Source organism: Stegodyphus dumicola, chromosome 3 (assembly GCF_044657685.1).
Source record: "Stegodyphus dumicola isolate Sdum_Otavi_A_Nest chromosome 3, ASM4465768v1".
Lineage (NCBI taxonomy): Eukaryota > Metazoa > Arthropoda > Arachnida > Araneae > Eresidae > Stegodyphus > Stegodyphus dumicola.
In genome coordinates, this window is record NC_140770.1 from 143,118,256 (window position 1) to 143,141,618 (window position 23,363).

At 33.3% G+C, this 23,363-nt stretch overlaps 1 protein-coding gene across 1 annotated transcript in view; it reads right to left on the reverse strand.

Moving 5' to 3' along the window:
• The window catches only part of LOC118182091 (ileal sodium/bile acid cotransporter-like), a 90,383-nt gene that overhangs the window by 39,185 nt on the left and 27,835 nt on the right, over positions 1 to 23,363 (reverse strand). Inside the window, exon 3 of the mRNA XM_035351378.2 lies at positions 18,019 to 18,224. Coding sequence (XP_035207269.1) covers positions 18,019 to 18,224 — 206 coding nt within the window. The remainder of the gene's footprint in view (positions 1 to 18,018; positions 18,225 to 23,363) is intronic.

The following is a 23,363-nucleotide window of genomic DNA, read 5'->3' on the forward strand; positions in this document are numbered from 1 at the left end:
CTGATGATAATCAAATGAATGCGTGAACTTTAATTCAGAATTAAACAAACCACAAAATACGATATAGATAAATCTATGAGATAGAATCTCATTTTCTAAGTGTCATCGTGGTTTGGTTATGAAATATTAGTCAATCACTTAAGCGCTAAGGAAATTTGAAACTTTTAAAAATAAATTATGTAATAAATCTCTATACAGCGATAAAGGGTTTAAGGTTTTGTAAACTTTAGATTGGGGGAGGGGGAAATGCTTCGAAATATTGTTCGTTTTGATTTGGATTTGACACTTACTAAGTATGAAATGTTATTACAAATATTGCGTATTGAATCCATTCAGATTTTTATTCTACACTGAATGAAATCTTTTAATTTCGTTCATTATGAGCCCTATAGATGCAATCAAGCCTCTTTTAAAATCATAGCGAGAACACGAAAGAAGATTTTAAACTTTTCTCTGAAAACGTAAGAGTGAATTGTTAAATTACCTTGAAATGTTAAGTACCTACACGCAAAATTTAAGATTAGTCATAAAAATGTTATAGTAGCAATGTACATAGAACATCTCATAAGTAACATAAAAATTAATAAACCAAATTGAAGAGCATTTAATAAATTTTTAATATTTTTATTTTTATGTTATAGTAAATAGTTTTATTTTTATGTTATATTTTTATGTAAAATTTTTATTTTTATGCTGTATTTATATGTAGAATTTTTATTTTAACGTTATATTACTATGTATTTTTATGTCATATAGAAATATTATAGTGGCAATACACATGGAACATCATAAATATTTTTTATTTTTATGTTATAGTAAATATTTTTATTTTTACGTTATATTTTTATGTATTTTTATCTTATATAAAAATGTTATAGTAGCAATGCACATGGAACATCTCATAAGTAACATAAAAATTAATAAACCAAATTGAAGAGCATTTAATAAATTTTAAATAATTTTATTAGTCCAAAGGGATTTGAATCCCGAAGGACTATTAGTTTCGTTTTGGCATTTTGCGTCGGACTCATAAATGTCGGTTCACTTTTCAAACTGTTGCCATAAAATGTTAGAGTCCTGCATTATACTTGAAGAAATTAAATAATGAAAATCTGCGTAAATGTATGTATATTTCTCACATTGTCATAAAATAACGGTACATAGAGTCATCGAATTTTGAATAACGTAATCCTCCAACGAATATGAGCATGTGGAAGACCAAATTTGAAATTTGAAATTTGTTTTATGATCGATTTCCTATTTTTTAAAACTTTGACGAATTTTTGATTAACAAACTCAAGGATTTCAAAGCGAGCAATGGCAACGTTGTGCAGAAAAAACATTTTTATCTCCAGCGCGTGAGTCTCTGTATCGGAAATTCTAAAGATATGCTCGTTTTAAAACTATTTTGCGATATTGCTGTTGCACTGGATCTTATGGTTTAAGTGCGAGGAACATGATATTTAATAAAGAAAGGTAACACACAAAATGTTAAAAAACGCCCCTTTGGACGTAATTTAAAATCTGAAACATTTCAGATTTTTTTAACATTTATTTTTATGTTATATTTTTATGTAAAATTTTTATTTTTATGTTGTATTTTTGTGTAAAATTTTTATTTTTATGTTATATTATTATGTATTTTTATGTCATATAGACATGTTATAGTAACCATGCACATGGAACATCATAAATATATTTTTATTTTTATGTTATAGTAAATATTTTTATGTTATATTTTTATGTATTTTTATGTTATATAAAAATGTTATAGTAGCAATGCACATGGAACATCTCATAAGTAACATAAAAATCAATAAATTGAAGAGCATTTAATAAATTTTAAATATTTTTATTTTTATGTGATAATATTTATATTTTTATGTGATAATATTTTTTTATTTTTATGTGATAATATTTAAAATTCTAATGTGACGAATATTACGTTTCTTTCTTATTTAAATTTAAAATAGTAGTGTACACAGAGACTATCTACAGAAGGTGAGGGATATCTTCGTGGCAGATTTTTTAAGGAAACTTATCTCGCATTTACATTGAGTAGACAGTGGTGAAACCTTCTGTATGGAAAGGAAAAAACTGCCCCCTTCGCCATCTTCTATCCTGTCCTCCTGAACTTACTGCGGTGCCCTCATTCTACTTGAAGCGCCCTTCTGCGGCACACGAATTTCTGACAGCTGGAACACAACATGAACATTTCATGCCAATCTCGGAACACAGCGGAAGTTGGAGTTAATTGATAATATTCAGCCCTTGATTAGATAACTAACTTGTTGCAATTGTTTGCGAGGGTGAGACCTTGCCAACCAAAGGTAATATATGCATTTGAGTGTTTGCCATCAAAGTCTGAGCTCGAATTAGCACTCGGACGCCACGTTTTCAGTTTTATCCGTTTTGTGCACTCTCTGTTAGTTTTTCACTAAACTGATTGCGCAACTATTGCGTTTAATCTCGTTCATTCGCTCTCCCAACGTTGTTGTAAGTTTAGATTGAAATTATAATATTCCTCTTTCCTGCTTCTCAGAGTGGAATGCGACTCTATGTTCTATAATAATTATTGCTCATCTGGATGAGTACTGCCACTTCTCTTAATTTGTAAAAAAAAATTAGAATCACCCTGTATATATATATATATATATATATATATATACAGGGTGATTCTAGGAAGAGAGCAGCGGGGCAGCGTCTTAGGGAGGACAGAGGAAGAAGCAAAGTGCGCAGTTATTCCAGTATGGCAGCTTATTAAGAGAAAGTTTTGGTTTTGATTTCCCAATTAGCTACGTCGTCAGCATTATTAAGTCATATGTATGGACTGACCTAAAAACGCCGCAGCCAGAAAAAGTTATTACTTTCCGTTAAATAGAACTTATTGCTAGTTTTAGAATAGAGAGTAGAAGTACTCAAATTAAAAAGAGAAATTAAGGGCTATTGTTAATTTAAATTACAATTTATAGTCACATATTTTTTATCTTACATATTAAAAAATTATAGTTGCATATTTTTATCTTACATGTTTAAAAATTATCGTTGTATATTTTTATCTCGCATATTAAAAAAATTAAAGCTGCATATTTTATCTTACTAATTAGAAAATTAGAGTTGCTTACTTTTTATCTTACATATTAAAAATTATAATTACATATTTTTATCTTTCACACACACATATATGTATATATATATATATGGTTATATATTACGGTCGATTTATATTTGCTAAAACGCTTGACATAATTTCAATTTCTTGTTCTTCAGGAGAAAAAAATTTAGCATTGTATTTAATATTTTTTTTTTGCTCTATTTAACTTCAAAAACTGCATTTACACATACATTTGTATAGCATAGATTCTTCTTTTGAAGTTATTTTGCTTTCTTTTTATTCTAAAAGGTTACTTCTCCTTATTTTAAAATAATTTTATTTTCATTGTTGCATTGTTTATAACTTATTCAGTTTATAACTTATTTATTTCTTACTTCAGATGTTTGCGTACAAGCTTGGAAAGCTATCTTCGTAATTTAACATTAGTAATTTAAGCAATTACCCCTTTTTCAAGATGATTCTGGTCATCTGTGGGATTGGTCATCTTATAGAGGTGATATTCAGTTCCAGTGTAGAATTATGCATTCAGAAATATAAATACTGGTCATTTTCAGAAGCGGTCGTCTGAGAAATGTCGTCATGAGATACTTCATTGTAGCTGCATACTTAATGATCCGTAAGTATGAATCACTAATGAGGGACTATCTAATTATTTTCTTCTTCATTGGCATGGTGCTATATATTATAAAGAGAGATTATATGGAGTTCTTGCTCCCCCATGTCAATGACGATGTATGGTAATAAACATAAATAATTTATTTAAAATAGAAATGTGGTCAAGGTTTCCGGAAGCTAAAATCGTAATACTGATTAATGTAATGCCAAGTTTTAAGACTATATATTGATGCTAATGAGCAGCGGAAAGTTTTCCTTTTATCTTCTGAATTTTCCTTCATTGCAGCCTCGTGTAAAGCGACATTTGAAAATGGAAAGTTATTTGCTCTCATTTCATGTGTTTTTAAATCCTATGTAACTTACTATCAGGTTTAAAGCTAAACAAAGCGATGCATCACACAATTGTTCCTCTGACAATTATATATTTCCCTCCTTTGACTCAGAAATCAAAGAAATTTTCTATAGTCACGTGTCAAATGTCGTTGAAAGCCGGTATACATGAGTTGAAAAATAAGTAGTCGTTCAGGTTCTTTTGAAAAAAACTGAAACCAGGTCTGTTAAATAAAACGTGTTTCTTTTTCTTCTTAACGGTCTTTTATTGTAAACGCACTTTCTATGCATTGTTTATATGCGATACAGTTTTCTTTATGAGGTTTAAAAGAACTAATAATCATATGTAATTATCTCTTATGCTATGGCCAGTAGCTAAAGAGTTATCATATTCCATTACTAAGGAAATAAGTCTTAGTGCAAAGTATTAATTATATTATAGTAGTAATTAATGGAATGACCTCACAGGGCGCATAAAATCATTATTTGTCTTTTACTCTTTTCTTTTCCCTTTTTTTTTTTTTTTTTTTTTTTTTGATTGCTTATGATAAATAGCTTTTCGCCCTCCGTCACTTTTACAAGAATAAGAATTCTCCCTCCTCCCGAACAAAAGGATCACAAAAAAGTCTTACCCATGTCCATTCCAGAAACCAAATTTTTGAAAAAGAATTTATGTTGTTTAAATATTACTAGATCTGAAATTTATTTTGGTACAATGTTAATTTATTTAGCCACTTTTAAATGTAGACAATATAAACATCTTTAAGTGTAAATGAAATGTATTATAATTGTTAGCCCTTTTATCTGCAAATATAATGTATTGAAATTGTAAACACTTTTAAGTATAATTATAAACACTTTAATGTAATGCAATGTAAGCGTACGTTTAAATGCATTGTAAACACTTTAATGTAATGCAATGTAAGCGTTCGTTTAAATGCAGTGTAAACACTTTAATGTAATGCAGTGTAAGCGTACGTTTAAATGAAATGTAAACACTTTAATGTAATGCAATGTAAGAGTACATTTAAATGCAATGTAAACGCTTTTAAATGTATATATGTAATATAATGTAAGCAACGTAGGCACTTTTAAGGGTGCACTACTTTTAAGGCAGAACTCTTTTAAACTTTCATTTGAAACATCACGACGTTTGCAAGGGTTTTGTGTCAAGTAATGATATATGCTTAGGTGTAAATAAATTGCGAAATTAAATACGGATTGAACTAGATTATTTTTATTATGACAGAGCATGTTACATCTATTTACCTAAAGAATTAGTTTGGTTTGGTTTATTAAATTATGGCAAAGCACTTGTGGATTATCTGCCTAAAGAGAGGGATGCCTTTGTGGAGGAATTTCCAAAGGTTTATATTAATATATTAAATGTCTAATCTAATATTAATATATTATTATACAAATATTTCTTTTTTTATTAAACTTATTTGATTCCTCCTTTCACATTTCAAAATTTAGGTTCATTCCAAATAACATTCGCCCATATTTTATGATTTATTTTTTAAATTTGTATTTTTAAATATTTTTTAGAAATTTTTCGAGAAAATTTTTGAGTTATAAACTATAAAATTTTTACCATCATCATAAAATAGATGTATTTCTAAGCATACCTCCAAAAAATTGAAAACTGAAAATTTATTGAAAATTTCCGAAGATATACGAGAATTTACATACGTTTTGAAATTTAGCATATTTCTTAAAAGCGATAGTAACATGAAATGTGGTTTGGGCACTTTGCTAAAATTATTTGGAAGTAGGAACGAAGTGACTTTTTTTAGCTCATGAACAATATAAAAAGGTAGGAACGTTGTCACTCCCGCACAATGGAAGGAAAAGGAAAATAGGTTGCTATACATTAAGAAGTTCGGAAAGTGAATTATTCTTGGCGCAAACTGAAAAAATTCGCCAAGATAAATTTTTGAATTTCTCCGTAAATGTCGCACCAAATTTTACAAAATTTAATATTTAGGCATAATTTGAGTCGTAGAATCGAAATATGGGAGAAGATTGGTATGTTATTTTAGAAAAAGTCCGATTTTGTGTCAAAATACCTATGTTAGAACAATGCTATATATAAATCTAATATATATCCTAAGTCATGCTTTCGAGACATGAAAAACGCAATTTGAATTTCGTCAATCGGCCCAGTAGAACAAGAGATATAGAATTTTCCTTTTTTTTTTTTTTTTTTTTTTTTTTCTGTCCCATTCTTTTTGCGCAGTATACCTTTTAAAAAACAATGTTTCGAAACGGTTGTATGAATAGGTGTCCTTTAAATTGTCAGTCGTAGACACTATATTTCAATTTGAGAAGTGAATCAAATAAAGTAAACTACGAATTTAAAAATTATTGTCATGTGATACGTTTTAGCAAATTTTTACGAACGGATTAGTAAAAACATGCGAAATTAAAATTTTTTTATAGGCTGCTCAGAAAAACACCATCTGCGAGGCAAATATTCTTCATAGTTATAATAGTCAAGCAAAATAATGTCTCATCCTCATTCTCTCATAATTACCTGACATATTAAAAAATTACCTGACGAAGAAAACAATTTGGATATTACAAGGACATACGCTTAGCACTAATTATCAAAACAAGCAAAAAAAATGTTAGGTAGGTTTCTACTTTTATTGATAACTTTATAGAGATTAACTACTTTTTGATGGGGGAATTTTCATTTTCGTAATAGCTTCACGGGGTAAAAGATATACACACTTGATAAGACAAACAAACAAATCTCAAGGCTCAGTACTGAAAAAGAATTCCGCAGTTCTTGCGCAAGAGGTTTGCTAAGTTGAATTAATGAGAATTGCGTGCTGCTTTAATAAACATAGATTTGGATTAGATTCAGTCAGTAGAATTAAAAACTACCTTCATTAATCTGGTAAATGGGTGGTGTTTTGTTTTGGAAAAGTACCTCGGCTTGGCAAAACAGGAAGTTATTGCTAGTTTCCACTGGATTAAGATGCTTTAATTCATCTTCCACATTATGAAAATCAGTGTATTAGAGTAGCTCATTAAGATTTATAATCTTCTTACTAATAATTTGTGTTATAAAAAGCAAAAAGATTTTAATACAATATCTAATATTTGATTTCATCAATATGTGCAAGTAGAATACTAGTATTTTACAACATTTGTTATGTTAGTATAATTAATGCAATTAAAATACCGTGTTTTTACATAACTTGTAGAGACATTAGGTTTTCTCGGAAGCAGAAGAGATGAAAAATGAGCAACGCCTTCGCCGGGACTCGAACCACGGGCCTCTCGAATATCCGCCGACCGTGCTGACCACTACATTACGAAAGCGGGAAAAATACCTTATTAATTTATCTTCAGAATTCCTATTCTGTTGTCCTGTACCTCGAGTACTGAATTAAAAATAAAATGTAAAGAGCGTATTTCTCCGTCGCCCCTCTCCCCTTTTAAACTAGAAAGTAGCAGTTAAAATTTTTTTCTAGAAAAGAGAACTTAAATATTTGTTTAAATGCTAGGCAGCATTTTAGCTTACAGTATTCGAGTTTGGGTCTAATAAATTGGCTTCTATCAGTGCGAAGTATATAAGACCACCGACCATTTGCTGTCCGTTCTTGGGTGTTTGATATTTCATTATGTATAACAAGCCAGTTTCTAAAGAATACGAGCCAGTTTCTAAAGAATCCTTCGTGAATTCCTCCCTCTTAAGTAAAGTTATCAACTTTATTAATGAAAATCAAGAACCATAGGCCTTCCCCGTAAAGGAAGACATTACCCCTGGCATCGAATAAAAAATGTGTCTTTGTATTAATGTATGCAAAATATATGTATAGTACATATGCTTTTGTATTGACCTAATACTTTATTCTATGATTACCCGCGGCCATCTTCCCTAAATTAAGCAATTATTTGCCACAGATCTCTCTGTTCTTGGAAATTTTCGGCGTCGACGGAGGGAATCCTTTTGCGTGCTGGATAGGATCTGTACCTAGGCAGCCTTGGCACAAGGGAAATAAAATCAGTATTCACTGGACTAGAACCATCGTTTATTCTGTGGTAGGTCCAGGCTCGGCAGGAGCCTTAGGTCTCAATCACATTTTTCGGCTACGTGGGACTTGACGTCGAAAGTAACAATTCTCGAACCCGCACATTTCCAGGAAACCCACGTAGCTAGGTGACCATTTTCATTTATTATAAAGACTTCAACTCCATACAGTAATCGATTATCGCTCAGATTGGGATCACGTGATCCTTCAGAAGCAAAACTTTCGTCTGATTGGTTGATCTCTACCCGGGACAGAGATTCAGCCGAGACATTTTCGGTGAGGCTTGAAAAAATACCGCGTGTCCGCTACATCTTTTCCGTAGCTAGGCGGGATTTCCGCTTCCAGCGGAGCTCTATTTCTATCAATCCTTCCGTTTAAACCAGAATCTTGTTTCTCAGAAAAGTCCCGTCTAGCAGGGACTGTCGCCATGTCTGATAGCCTCTTTACTGATACTGTCTTGTCTGCCCCTTAGCTGTGGTGACGTTACGTATTTGGTATTTACTGCTGTCCTTCGGGAAACGTTCCTGTGGGTGGACTTAGGGAGTTTGATGTGGCCTTAGCGACAGCTTATGGTGATCAGCAGGCGCCTGGTTGTTCTCATACTTTGTTATACATACCTGGCTTTGCTGTCTTCCCCCCCCCTCTGAGGACGCTGAGTAGACCACGTTTCTTCGTACTCAAGGTGACCGGTTTGGCTGCTCGGTTTGCCTTTGACTTATGAACGGTAGTTTTTAATTAGAGGCACAAAACTCTTCTTGGAAATCTGGTAGTAAAGAAAGAGGGGTATGACATCCTCAGGTACCATTCACTGGGTGATTGAATGCGTACTGAGATGGTATTAGGCGAAGAAGTAAATATGTCACCATTGGACGCTTTTACTTCTTCACTAAAGTCTATGACCGAAAATGTATGCACCCGTGATATCACAAATAACATTTCCAGTGAATAATAAAGAAAATATTTCAATGTTTACAAGAGAAGAGTCATCTTAGAAACATTTCTCTCTCGCATAAAATGGGAATCAAACTTTCTTGGCACACTTCCAAAAGCAGCTGTACCATCGGTGGTTGGGCTGTAGCTCTTAAGCTTGTGCATGAAAATTCCCTGTTATACTTTATCCTCCGCTCTCAGAGAAGATAAGTTAGAAAGATTTCTGTTGAAAACCTGATTATTTAACTTCATTTCTGCGGAAATTGGCATTATTTTTGCTGAAGATCAAATGTTAATCATTTAATTTACGAAGTTTCGAATTTCAGCGTAACGGCGGTGGTAGCTGACAAGCTACACAGTCAAGCGTAAAAACAAACAAGAACGTCCCTCAGATAAATCAATACTTAGTTTATCTCTTTTTCAATGACACATATCGGAAATTCTCAACTACGTTTGTTTAATTTTTTAATCAATTTTTAAAAACCACGCCCAAACATAACTTCCGTAAGGTAGACTTTCAAGGAAAACGCGCACTTAACTTGCAGAGCATGGATGAAGAATTATAATATATACGTAATTGATGTAAACTTGATAAAACAAAATTTACGATGATATTTCTAATGGGCGATTAGTATTTATAGTTTGTCATATAAATACATTAAACTTCGTTTTTTAAAGCATCAAAATCTTACCTGACAGGTATAGTTAGGTTTATTGCTATCAAGGCTGAAACTAATTTTAATTACTTCAAGAGTGTTCGCTTTAAGCAGATTTTATGTTTAAAATGCATCATTAAGCATTATAATTTGGTTTGGTTAGGTTAATTAAAGCAAAGCCTTGAGGGCTATCTTCCTAAGGGAAGGGACGCCTTCGTGAAGGATTTTCTAAGGGCAAATGGATCGTATACACATGGAGAAAAACGCGAAAACGCCCATGCAGCCAGCCCGTTCGCGGGTTTTGATCCTAGGAACGAACTACAAGTGTTCAGCGACTTTACCGCTCGGCCGCTGGTGGACTAAAAGTTATAATGAAAACTGATTTTGAAAGAAAATTTTATGATTAGGAAAGAAATACGTATTTTAAAACCTCTTAGAGCCCCTCAACTAAAATTCATAATGTAGTATGACGTTTAAAATATATTCCATTAATTAAAATAATGCTCAAATATTCCATAAATTAATTTACTTTAAATAACATCAGTTACTTATATTACTTATGTTAAAAAAGTAATAACTATTTAAATTACTAAGACGCGTGTTCATTGTTTTTAAATCACTCAATATGTTAAGCAATTTTAAATTATTTTGAAAGATAAAAAAAATTTTTATGTCGAATGGCAACACTTTGAAAAATGTTTATTTCTCGTCGCTGAAGGTAAAAATCTTGTAGCTTTGCGCAAAGGTTGTAAATTTTTTCGCTATTAAAAAATCAGTTCCAATTCAAAAGATATTTGTTTTCTGCTTTCTTGTCCCAGATGGTTTCTGCGTGGAATTTTTTCTGCTTTATTTCATTTATTCATTCTGCTTAATTTTTCTGCTTTATTTTGAATTTTGTGGAACGCGGAAGTTAATTTAAAAGTATTCTGCAATATGATGACATGAAATGCAAGGTATTTCAGAACTAACAGCGGAAAATATGTATCAATAGCGCATGATTATCTCTGTCTTCAAAACGTAATAAAGTTTCTAAATTGCGAAAAATAACATCACGTGCTGTGCACCCGTTTTATTTTTGAAGTTCTCCCGTGTAGCTCCAAAAAGAATACATTTATTTTCAGTTTAAGTTAGACTGTCGATTTGAAATTTGAAGTAACCAATCGTATTGAAATACAAAATATAAAGTTGATATAAGCTTCTTATGATATCTTCTTGTAAGCAGTTTCGTTTACGTGAAATAGAAAATTTAAGTGGTTACTAACTCTAACTGCCATATCGAAGGACCTGGGTTCGAATCCCGGATGTTTGTAAATGTATAATATCTGTGCGGCATGGGGCACTCTAAATATGCAGAAAGCCCAATGTCCTTTCGAAAGGTCGTTGGTATTGAAGAGAAGTGAGTGATCCTCGAACTCGTCCCCAGTGGGTGCTCTCCTTCAAAATTGGGGGTGAGTTGAAGTTGAGCTGTCCTCTATTTAGTGTTCTAGTCTCTTGCCATCGAAAGGCGCATTTAACTCATTGTCATGATGAATGTTGTGGGTTTGTGCTAACCTTTGTAGGGCAAGTAAGATTGATAACAACAACAGAAAATTTAGAATTTAGGTAAGTACTGTATTAATGAAACATGTCCTTTTTGGATCAAAGTGTCTAAAGTTTTTTTGTAGAAAAATTTGAACAAACTGCTATTTATTTGTATGCTATATGTTTTCATGTAATTATTTTAGCATACATATATATCAAAGAAAAATAAAGAATATGTAAAAAATAAATTATAATTTAAATTAGCAGCGTAAATTAATTTCCCTTCTCTATTCAAAATATAGTAATCTCTTCTTGTCTTTGCTCTGCGTCATTTCGATACTAATCTATATGACTCTTACATAATTCTGATGTAAATGTAACTAAAATTCAAACAGTCAATAATAATTTTACAGCAGTATTAATTATCTAATCAAAATGCACTGAGAAACAAAACTAACTCAATCTGAATTAAGATTTGATTCTGAACTTCACGCACTCTCTTACTACTTGCTTGCTGCTGACAGAAAAATGTATATATATGTAGAGACATTAGGTATATTTTTAAAGCAGGAGTGATGAAAAATTAGAAACCGCCTTCGCCGGGAATCGAGCCACGGACCTCTGGAATATCGGCCCAGTGGGCAGAACCACTACACCACGAAGGCACTCTAGGAAAGCAGGAGAAATACCTTACATACTCCTCTTTTTAAAGGGAGACTGGGGTTTTTTCTAGGGGACCCATTCGCTAAATTCTGGGTGTGGAGAATCCTCATCCAACACCCTTTTTAGTTCGGGCGCTTTTTTAGACATTAGGTTATTTTTGGAAGCCGGAGAGATGAAAAATGAGCAAACGCCTTCGCCAGAAATCGAACCACGGACCTCTGGAATAGCGGCCCAGCGTGCAGAACCACTACACCACGAAGGCACGCTAGGAAAGCGGGAGAAACACCTTATATATAAAAAAATTGTTTTTCGGTGTGTGTATTATCAAGTGTGTCTGATTTAACCATAAAGAGTCCTCTGGACCACGAAACGCGAGTTTACGTTGTTTCACTCTTCACTCGAGTCTGTTGCCATTCGGAAAAATGTAAGATATTATTCTTTAAAAATTATATTATTTGCTGTTGATGAACAAACTTATTTAAACCTACAACGGATGCAATTCCTATGAATAGTACTTTTTTAACATTTGAATCTTATTCAATTAAAATGTTTTTAATTCATGATATAGCTAATTAAAAACAAGCCGAGCGTTAAAATCGCTGAACACTGCTAGTTCTGACCTGGGTTCGATTCCAGGCGAACGCGCTGGCTGTCTGGGGATTTTCGAGGATTTCCTCATGCGTAACGTGTATACAAGGTCAGTTTCTCTTAGAAATTCCTCCACAAAGCCATCCATCCCCTTAGGCAGATAGTCCTCGAGGCTCTGGCATAATCTCATGAAACCAAACCAAGCCATTAAATACAATTACTTTGGTGAATGTAATTCCAAATGCTAGCAACCTATTAACAAATTTTCTTTTGATGATTTTGTAAAGAAGCATCGTATTCTTTTGCCCGTACTTCTCCTAACGCAGGTGATTAACACAGCTGTCAAGCAGGAGATCCGTGGTTTGAATCCGGCAAATGCAACCTGATTTTTCACGCTTTATATCTTGAAAATCTCAATTGTTTATACAAATTAATTCATTTACAGTATTATTAACGACAAATAAATGCATAAAATTTTGAACAGTAGTGAGATTGAATTTACCTTCCTAATAGCGGCACTTTGGATAAAATCGCTGAATGTTGACAATTTGTCTTGATTCGGTTTCTAGCGGAGGAGTTTAAATATGGTTTAATATTAATCTTGGTGTGTAATGTGAATACGAGCTAATTTCCTTTGGAAAGCCATCCTCAAAGACACTCTTGTTATGACAGATATCGTTTGCAAGAAACTAGTCACTGCATAAGTGTTTTCTTAGTTTTTTTTAGTCCATACACAACCGACCTAATTTACCTAAAGCCAACAGCCGTTATTTTCCGTTTTTATAAACGCTTTTACATTTGGACTTCATCAGTGAATTCGTCCATAGCCCAAGTTCAGCTCTTTTTCACCAATAAATTTGAAAGATCCTGTTTCATTTTCACATGCGAAATCACTGTAAAGATGTTGATTTCTTAAATTCTACTATGACTCTAGAATGCCGGTTCAACATCTACAGCCTACCCTTAAAGCAAATATTCTTTCTGGAAAGAATTTAATGACAAATAATAGCATCAAGAAGTCAAGGGAGAGAATTTCGAATAATTAATGAAAGTAAATAAATAAATATTAGACATTTCCTGTCACGAGTCGAGAACTTATGTAAGTTACCTCGATCGAATAACCTCCAGATCGTGAAGAGATTGGAAAATGAGGTTGAACGCTGCGCGTTCCTCTAACATCGATCATAGCAGTCATTGATGACGAAGGTTGAGTGGAAGAATTAATTCAGAAATAATCGCTTGCCATATTATGACACTTATAAATTTTTGCAAATCATAATCTTTATAATATTATTTATCGTAAATCAACCATTAGAGTATAATGTCCTCTATAGAAGATCAAAATTTCGTTAAAAAGACATTAATAAACAAAATCATTGCAGCTGTTGCCACATCTAAAATAAAACTCCTGGAATGATATTCTTACAAAATGAGTCTGCATTAGAACAATGAACTCGAGTTTCTTTTTAAGAACAACGTATTAAAACGAGTTCGTTTGCTTTTCTGAGTAATTTTTAAAATTACGTTTGGTTCTTTTCATGCATACTGCGTAACGGCTAGATTATAATAAATGCTAATGTTACTCTAGATTCTAAAAACTGCCTCAGATAAAGGACCTTCAAATTTTACATCAGTTTCTTAAAACTTCAAAAATAATGTTCGTACAGTGGAATAATTTGCAATTTAAAATGTTGTACTGTTTAGCAATAAAATTAAAAACTACTTAAAAATTCGTTCTCTAATGTTACATTTTAAAGATTGTATTTTTTTGAGACAAACTGACATTGATTTTGTTAATGTATCTAACAAACAACTTTATGAACATCAGCAGTTTGTGTGTAATTAATATGTACAAAATCATCTATTGGTACAAAATCATTTGTTTCATTTAGCTTTTTAAGATCCATCGGATTTCTTAATTCTTTAAAATTTTTAGTGGCAAACTGTTCATTTGAGTGTTATATTTTAATATGAAGTCTTAGGCTGCATTTTATTAGTGAGCTGATTTTATATGAAAAATAATATAACTGAAAACTTCACCTTTTGGGCTGGAAAAATTATTTTCTTTAACGTGCTGGGAGTCGCTCTCTCACACATCTTTCCATATAGGTTTTACTAATCGTACGGGATATCAACCATTACGATAGATGCTAGCACAGATTTCAGTGTGTTAAGATAGTAAATTGCACTGTCTGTTTATCACGAGAGGAAAGATGACTTCATGGAGGACTTTCTAAGGAAAACTGGCTCGTATACACATTGCACATCAAGAAGACATTCAAACGCCCATGCAGCTATTCCGTTCGCGGGATTTTAACCTCGGACCGAACTACCAGTGTTCAGCGGCTTTACCGCTCTGCCACTGGTGGGCCCATGTCTAACTGGAGACAGTTGTTATAGTAACAGACATTATACGTTTAAAGTAGGAAGGAAAATATGAAAGTTTTACCCTTTTGGTTGCTATAGTAACAGACTTTTACGAATAAGGAGAACAGGTAAAAGGTTTACTTTTCCTCAGGGGGGAGAGGATTGTTGCCCATGGAAAGGACAATAATATATAAAGTATTTTGTTTAAAGCAAAAATAAAAAAAAGGTATATCACCATTTAGTTTTTAATTGCGCTAGGAAGACAAATTTTAATTTTCTTTAGGACAAAGCCTAAAAGAATGCGTGAAGAGCTCGTTTCAGTGGCAACAGACAGTTGCAGACTTTATGTCGGGCGCTGTTATTAGGATACAGATTTTTCATCCCACCTGCTCATTACCACAATATTCTACTAGCAATGCATGAGGAATTATTTTTCTAATTATGCCGCCCAGACGTGAAAATGGTTAGTGATTCTGACTGACGCATCAAAGCGTACGGGTTGGAATCCCGGAGAAGGCATGAATATAATTTGTGTGTCCCTTCATAAACGGCAATGGTTGCCCATCTATTAGGTGCCTCCATAATAAAAAGATCACTGCTTCCGGCCTTAGTAGTGGCCAAAGCCTTTAATTGTTAGTGCGCGCCACTGGGTGGAACAAAATTCTAATTATTTTATAAGGTATTTCTCCCGCCTTATTAGCATGCCTTCGTGGTGTAATGGTCAGCACGCTCGGCGCGTACTCGAGAGGTCTGTGGTTCGAGTTCTGGCCCGGGCATTGCTCGTTTTTCATCTCTCCTGCTTTCAAAAAATACCTAATGTCTCTATAACCTGAAGAAAGAAACTCAAAATATTTTGCTACTCAGAAACAAAAATATATTTTCAAATCAAAATGAGACAGAATTCGGACAATGTCCAACAGCGCTGTCTCTCTAACCTGTCTTAAACACGAAGGTTATTCGTAAAGCATCTTGAAATTAGGTCAATGTTTGGCTAAGTGGATTAAATCATTTATTGTCAATCTTGTCATGCCTTCAATCGCTAGATCCTTAATTCATGGTATTTTTGCATTTTCACGATTTATGCAAAGTAAATATTAATCAGTTAGCTTGCTAATCATTCTCGTGAGGTTTGTTTAATTACAGCTGAACTTTTCGCCCCTTATTGTTGAAATCCATAAAATTTTCAATTATTTTGTATATTTTAGAAATACTTTTCCTAATTAATGAAAATTTCAATTATCCTAGAATATATTCATACTAAATTTAACATCACTTCAATGATATTAACGCAATATTTAGGAAGAATATGTAAATCTTCATTTACTTTTCCTTTGAAGGGTAAGGTTCCTCAGTGTTTCAAAATTATCCTTTCTAAATCACATTAAATAATTACATGTTTCTAATAAACTAGTAGAGAAATCTTGAGACTTTTAATAACTTTTATCAAATTAAATTTATACAAAACCCCTTATTAAAGATAATCATACACTGACTACCAATAAGTATTTGAACACCTATGCAAATGACGATATCTGCGGTCCCAAGGTACGCCACGGACTCCGCCGGTATATATCGTGTAGGAAACAGCATCGGCTTTAGTCGCATGCAAGATGCCTCGCAGTTCGGAGCTCTCTGATTTCGAGAAAGGTATAATTATCGGGTATCACGAATGTGGCCGATACTTAAGAGACATATCTAGCGATCTGAAGTACCCAATATCCACAGTGGCCTATGTGATTAAGAAGTGGAAGGTGAGGGTGATTGTAGGAATGTGCCCCGAGTGGGCAGACCAACGAAACTAGGGGATAGAGACCGACTAGTGCTGTTCAGAGAAATTCGGAAGAACCGCACCCAACCGATAGCCCTCATCCGCGAGGAGTTTCAACAGGCATCCGGGAGTATTGCTTCATTGAATACCATCCGTAAGGAAGCACATCTGCTTGGTTTTCATGGTCGTGCTGCTGCCCATAAGCCTTTGATCACAACGTCCAACCGCGTTGCTCGGTTAATGTGGTGCAAAGCATATCGAAATTGGACCGTAGATTAGTGGAAACGGATTCTTTGGAGTGACGAATCAAGGTTCACCCTTTACCGTTCGGATGGCAGGGTCTGGGTCTGGCTTCTACCTGGAAAACGTTTCCTGCCAGAATGCATTGTGCCAACAGTCAAGTTCGGCGAAGGTGGAATTATGGTCTGGGGGTGTTTCTCCTGGTATGGGCTGGGACCCTTGGTCCCCATCATGGTAAGCTCAACTCCGATGCCTACTGCACTATTTGGGATTACAATGTGCTTCCTACGTTGTGGCAGTTTTACGGGTTGGACCTCTGTTACTTTCAGGACGACAATGCCAGTTGTCATGTTTCGACGTTAACCAAGGCTTGGTATGGTGCCAATAGAGTTCATCGAATGAACTGGCCTGCCCACAGTCCAGACCTGAACCCTATCGAGAACCTCTGGGACGAGTTGCATCGCCGAATTCAAGGGTGCACTACCCGTGCAAAATCGGTGAAGGAACTTCTATGTCTTCTCCAAGCCGAGTGGAAGAAAATACCACTAGCTACCATACAAAGACTTGTGGAAAGTATGCCCTGGAGGCTCCACGCTGTAATTACCTCTCATGGAGGCTCTACCAACTATTGACTTTGAATAAAGTTAGTTTTTCGTTTCTATCACAGGTGTCCAAATACTTATTGGTAGTCAGTGTATTATTAATTGATAAAGAATACACGGTAGAGGTGGTACATTCGAAACGAGAAATTTATTTAGTATTTGTATTTATGTATGTGCATCAAAATTTTTGTCCAGATTTCTATTGGCACATACAGGCCATAGTTTCCTAAATTTGGTTTGGTTTGTCATTTACTTTTTAAAGCTTTTTCTCCGTTCACCGCCGTTTTTCCGTCCTCCAACTTATTCGATAATAAAATATTAGATGCCATCTTGGATGTGATCTATAGCTCTGATTATAACTGTTTATTAAACTTTGTCATGAAATTCGGAATTAATTTGTAATAATTAAAGATAAGGATATCACTATAAGTACATACTTATAGTCCATCTCTCAAGTTAAGACCCTATGACTTAAACAGAGATGTACTTAGAAAAACATTTAAATGCACTTGGGAAAAGTTACATTTATGTTCTAAATCTCTAAGACCTAGACACAAAGAATACATAGCTGTCTTACCTCAGAGAAATGTCTCCATCACAGAAATACGAGAATATGTTGGAGGTGACACCACCAGGACTGCAGGCGAGCACCAGCATGCCTGTTGCATACAGTGGGTCAAGGCGCAACAAGAGGATGATAGTGAAAGCTGCAAGAGGCAGCAAGAAAAACTGACTGGACATCCCTATCATCACACCTATTGGCCGTCTGATATGACTCCATACCTGCAATAAATAAATCAACTCTTACTTTCTAGAAACAAGCATAATCACTTATTAATTTTCCTGTCATTAACAGAAAACAAATGCGGTATATGTTACCAGTAATGTATTGTCTAGGCATTTTGTACAATATCTTCTTTCACATATTGTCGGTAATATACATAAAAGTAAAAATGCTATTGAGAGAACATGAAACATTTCAAAAAGTATCATTAAGAATTAGTATTTAATATATCAGAGTAAATTATACCAGATTTTACAGGTCACCAAATGTGTTAAAAAGGGAAGCGTAAATAAGTTGTTTCACTAGTGCTAATACTATATTATATTTGGGTTAAGTAATGTTACCTTTATGAAAGTCTGTATAATAGTTGTGTGTATTTTACGACAGCTTTTTTAATCATTATCGCAAAGCAGAGAAGGGCTATTTTCCAAGAGGAGAGATGCTTTTCTGTATAATAGTTGTGTGTATTTTACGACAGCTTTTTTAATCTTTATCGCAAAGCAGAGAAGGGCTATTTTCCAAGAGGAGAGATGCTTTTCTAAAGGATCTTTTAAGAAAAATCGGTTCGTAGTCACTGTTGCACATCGAGAAAGCCCACAACAATGCCTAATTTAGTTCACCGGAATTTGAACCCTAGCAAGGTCATTAGACAAACAAGATTAGGCTCTTCCCAGTACTGACGTCGATTACTTACCCAAGGTGGGAGAAAAAGACACAAAAGGAATTGCTTTTGAGCAGATTATAAGTCAGTGACGTCACACAAGGGCAAACTCTGTGGCATAGTGTCCTTGGATCTACCCATGTTAAGCGGTGTTATCCACTTAGCCACTTGTAGGCTATATTTTCTGATAAGACAGAATATCTAAACTGTATGTCGCTTTTTTGTTGATGGAGAGATATGAAAGGCCAAGATTACTATGCCATGTTTGGTGCGTATTTTACTGTTACCAGTTTTTAGATTTTATACCATTGGGAATTATTAGCTTTTTATTATATTACTATATTGACATGTTTATACGAAAAGAACAATTGTCCCATAAAATGATTTATGAATATGTATTTTGCTATAAATCTAGAGCTATTCGCGAAATACGAGTAAATGGATTTCTCTTACATAAAAAGTCACAAACTTGGAAAATCTGAGACCACTTGCATTATGATGAAATTCTTATCATCTACTTTTTTATTGTAAATTTAATCCTCTGATCGCTTTAACTCGATCATGACACTTGTTATAATATATAATTAAATTATGTGAAATACTTTTCTCCGTAATTTTCTTTGACGTTACAATGTCGTTTTAAAGTATATATGGTTATAAAAATAAAAAAATAAATATGTCATTTCATAGTTTACATTTGTATAGTTAATAATCCTTTCATAAGCGCTGCTTTGTTTACTCATTTGAAGTAACACTTCTTGTTATTAAGAAATACACACACATATATATATATATTCTACTACGTTGATGAAAAACGCGTTTTTGTAAAACCAAAGGTAATTAAAGGATCTTAAGTATCTTCGATTAGTATGTACGTTCAATCAAGTATATAATTTTAACCGTAGCCGCTAACTTAAGAAATAAGGAACACTTTTTGAGGTGTTAAAACATCAGAATTGTCTTTTAGAGCTCCCTAACCCTAATGGCAAGGAATAAATTTAAATTATTCAGTTTTGTTCCCATAATTCTTTCACTTAAATGTCTGCATGATGAATGTTTCTACATGGGAAAATGCGTTTTATTTGCATTTTTAAATCTATCGTATTTACACAGAAAAAAATCAACAAGCCACGTGCTGGGAAAATCCCTTTTTAAACGAAATAAGTAGAGCGGAAGAAACGCCGAGGTTTTTCTACATTCGACCTTGAGGTGACGAATATTTAACCGTTATATCTCTTATTTAACATTCACGTACATATTTTGTAATTGGTTAAGCGTATAGGCCTGGCTAATACTTAATAATTAATGTGCTTGTTTTTTCTTTTTTCTAAATTAATCATTGCAGTATTATATTTGCTTAATATTACTTCAATTTCTGCGAATTGTTTTACAATTACTGAAAAGACTTTACCAATTTGGATTCATTATTTTAGTGGAAATTATATATGAGATGTATTTAATCTATATATTCGCTGAGCCTAATTCGTATTTATTAGCAATGTGCTTTACTAGCAATTTCTAATATTAATAACTTAAACTCTGGTTATGTAAAAAGGATATTAAAGCAAGTTTGTTTGAAAGAATAGCAATCGTCAAGCTTTAGGAGAACAAAACAATGCTGAATATCAGTAAACAGATTTCACAGTCAAGAAACTAATTGCGTGAAATAATGAAACACAAATCTTTTTTACATGAAGTTTTCTTTATTGAACAATACAATGATAAGTACGTGCTTGCGAAATACAAATGAGTTTTTCTTTCTCTAAAGTTTAGTATTAAGAAAGAGGGCTTATTATATTAGGGCAAAGCATGCTATCTTTCTAAGGAAGGGATGCCTTTCATGGAGGAACTTTCTGAAGGAAACTGGCTCGTATTCACCATACAGCGTACGTTATAATTGCAACTCGGGTCGAACTCCCAATCTTATCCGTTCGGCTGCTAAAACGCATAAAGAAATGGTTCAGTTTCTGTTTCGGTTAAGCAATTTACTAGAAAATTACTATGTCTGAACTTAAAGATATGGTAAGTATGGTTTTTAATAAGAATTTTAAGCAGTATGAAAATGATAGGACATGAAATATTCCTCTAATACCGTAAATTATGAAGTCTTATTTCGAACTGAATGTGAATTTTAGACTCTTAAATACATACAGTCTCTCCCAAAAGTATTGAAACTGTTTTAAAGAGATTGTTGACTACACACGCAACTATAGCCCAACTCTAACTTCCAAAATAACTTCCAAAATCTTGTGATCGAACACAGTAATTATGGCGTTGCTGTTAACCTTAAAAATAATGAAAGAAGCTTTCATTCACAAACTGTTCGTCTTTATCGCAGTTGCTTTAACGTTATTAACTGTCCCAAAGTATGTCCTTTAAAATGTTTTTGAAAGGAGTAAAATAAATGGCACGTAGCCAAGTTAGAATAGTATGGTAAGTATGTAGAGACATTAGTTTAATTGGAAGCAGGAGAGATGAAAAATGAGTTGCAACGCCTTCGCCGAAAATCGAACCATAACAGACCACCACACAACCAAGGCATGCTAAGAAGGTGGGAGAAACACCTTACATACTCCCTCTATCAAAGGGAGACTGGTGTTTTAGGGGACCCAATCGCCTAATCCTGGGTGTGGAGGATCACCATCCACCCTTTTAGTTTGGGCGTCACTGTAGAGACATTAGGTATATTTTTGGAAGCAGGAGAAGTGAAAAATAAGCAATGCCTTCGCCGGGAATCAAACCACGGACCTCTAGAATACGCACCCAGAGTGCAGACTACAACACTACCAAGGCATGCTAAGAAAGCGGAAGAAATATATTATACAGTGATAAAAAATTCAATATCTTTTAGATTAAAAAAATATTTAAATAAAATTAGAAGCAATTTAAATAATAGCTACACTTAGTTAAAAAAAAACGATTTCTCTTAACAAGGAAGGATACGCATGCAACAATTAAAAGCATCAAATTCGGAATTTAATGTTTTATAATTTAAGAGCTTACATTTAATCTTTTAACTAATTTTATGATTTTGATTTTACGCATTTGCAAGATTTAATTTTTATATTATGAAAGTAATACTGCACAAAAAAATTGCACAAGATGTTACATAATTTTAAACACTAAAAACATTAAGCTAGAAGAATAAAGGCAAGAATTTTTGTTCGAAAATTATTATTCAACACGCACGAAAAAAGCATTTATTTTTGCTGTTCTATATCCCGTATATAATACCATCAGAAACTAAAACTTAGCCTTAATCACAGTTTAAAAACTTTACAGATTTCTACAGAATACCATAAAATAGAATAGATTAATTCTATAGAATATTTTAAAGGCTTTAAAAATTTCTACATAATTTTTCGAAGTAATATATCTATAGAAGTCTGTTCTGCAAAGGATTTATGGAATTTCTGTAGAATTTTATAGCGAAACACTTTATACAGGACTACCTATAAAGTCCTGTTGGGATTTTTATACAACTCTTATCAACCTGTATAAAAATTGGCTAAGTAACGTAAAAGCTGGGCCTTCGATGTTGCAAGAAATGTATGATTCTCATTACGTTTTGGACAGAATGTACACATAAATAACAAGACCAATTTTACAAATGTTCGCTGCATTTTTTTAACGCGTAACACATATCTGTACACTTTGGAAAACATTAATAGTATAAGAGTTAAATTTTCTTTCTTTCTTTTTTTTTTTTTTTTAGAAGTTCTAGCATCGTTTAAGGAGAAGGAAAGATTTAGTCTTCCCTCATTCAGATCTCCGAGAAGATACGTGTCTTAACTAAGCAGACTAGAAAAGAAATAAAATATATTTTTAGCATATAAATCATATTTTTAATATTTCTTAATTATGAGTTAGCCCGAAGCAAAAACTTTTCCAGAAAAAGTACAAAAAGAGAATAAATAATAATAAAATTTCCAAGGTCGTATACCAAAATGCAAGGACAGAGTAAAGCGACAGAGTAAGACACTATCATTTATGTAATAAATGCTTTTCATCAAAACGACTAAAAGTAGCCAAGGCCATTCAAGATCATTCCTGCAAACGGAAACTAAGTTACATACTCAATAAGAAAAAAAAACTATTTCTATTAGTGCCTCAAGACTTTTAACTGACCCCCAAAAAATAAAAGAAAGCAGCCTTTCGCTAGTGAAATTCGCCAATTTCGCCAGCAGGAATTTCAGCTATCATCTTTCATATTTATGATTGATTTGAATTCAGTCTCTTCTAATACTCAAGGGTTGACTGTTTTTATTACGTCTTTAGTGTGAGTGATACCCCACATTTGGCGACATATCCGCATTGTAGTATTTTCGCTTACGTAACGAATTTACCTGCATATGTTATATAATGGACCTTCATTTGCATTATTCATTTTAACATTCCTTCGAATAATTAAATAATACATGAATTTCTGTTTTTTAACATAATGTATTTCATTTTTCTTGCTCTGGATTTATGACTA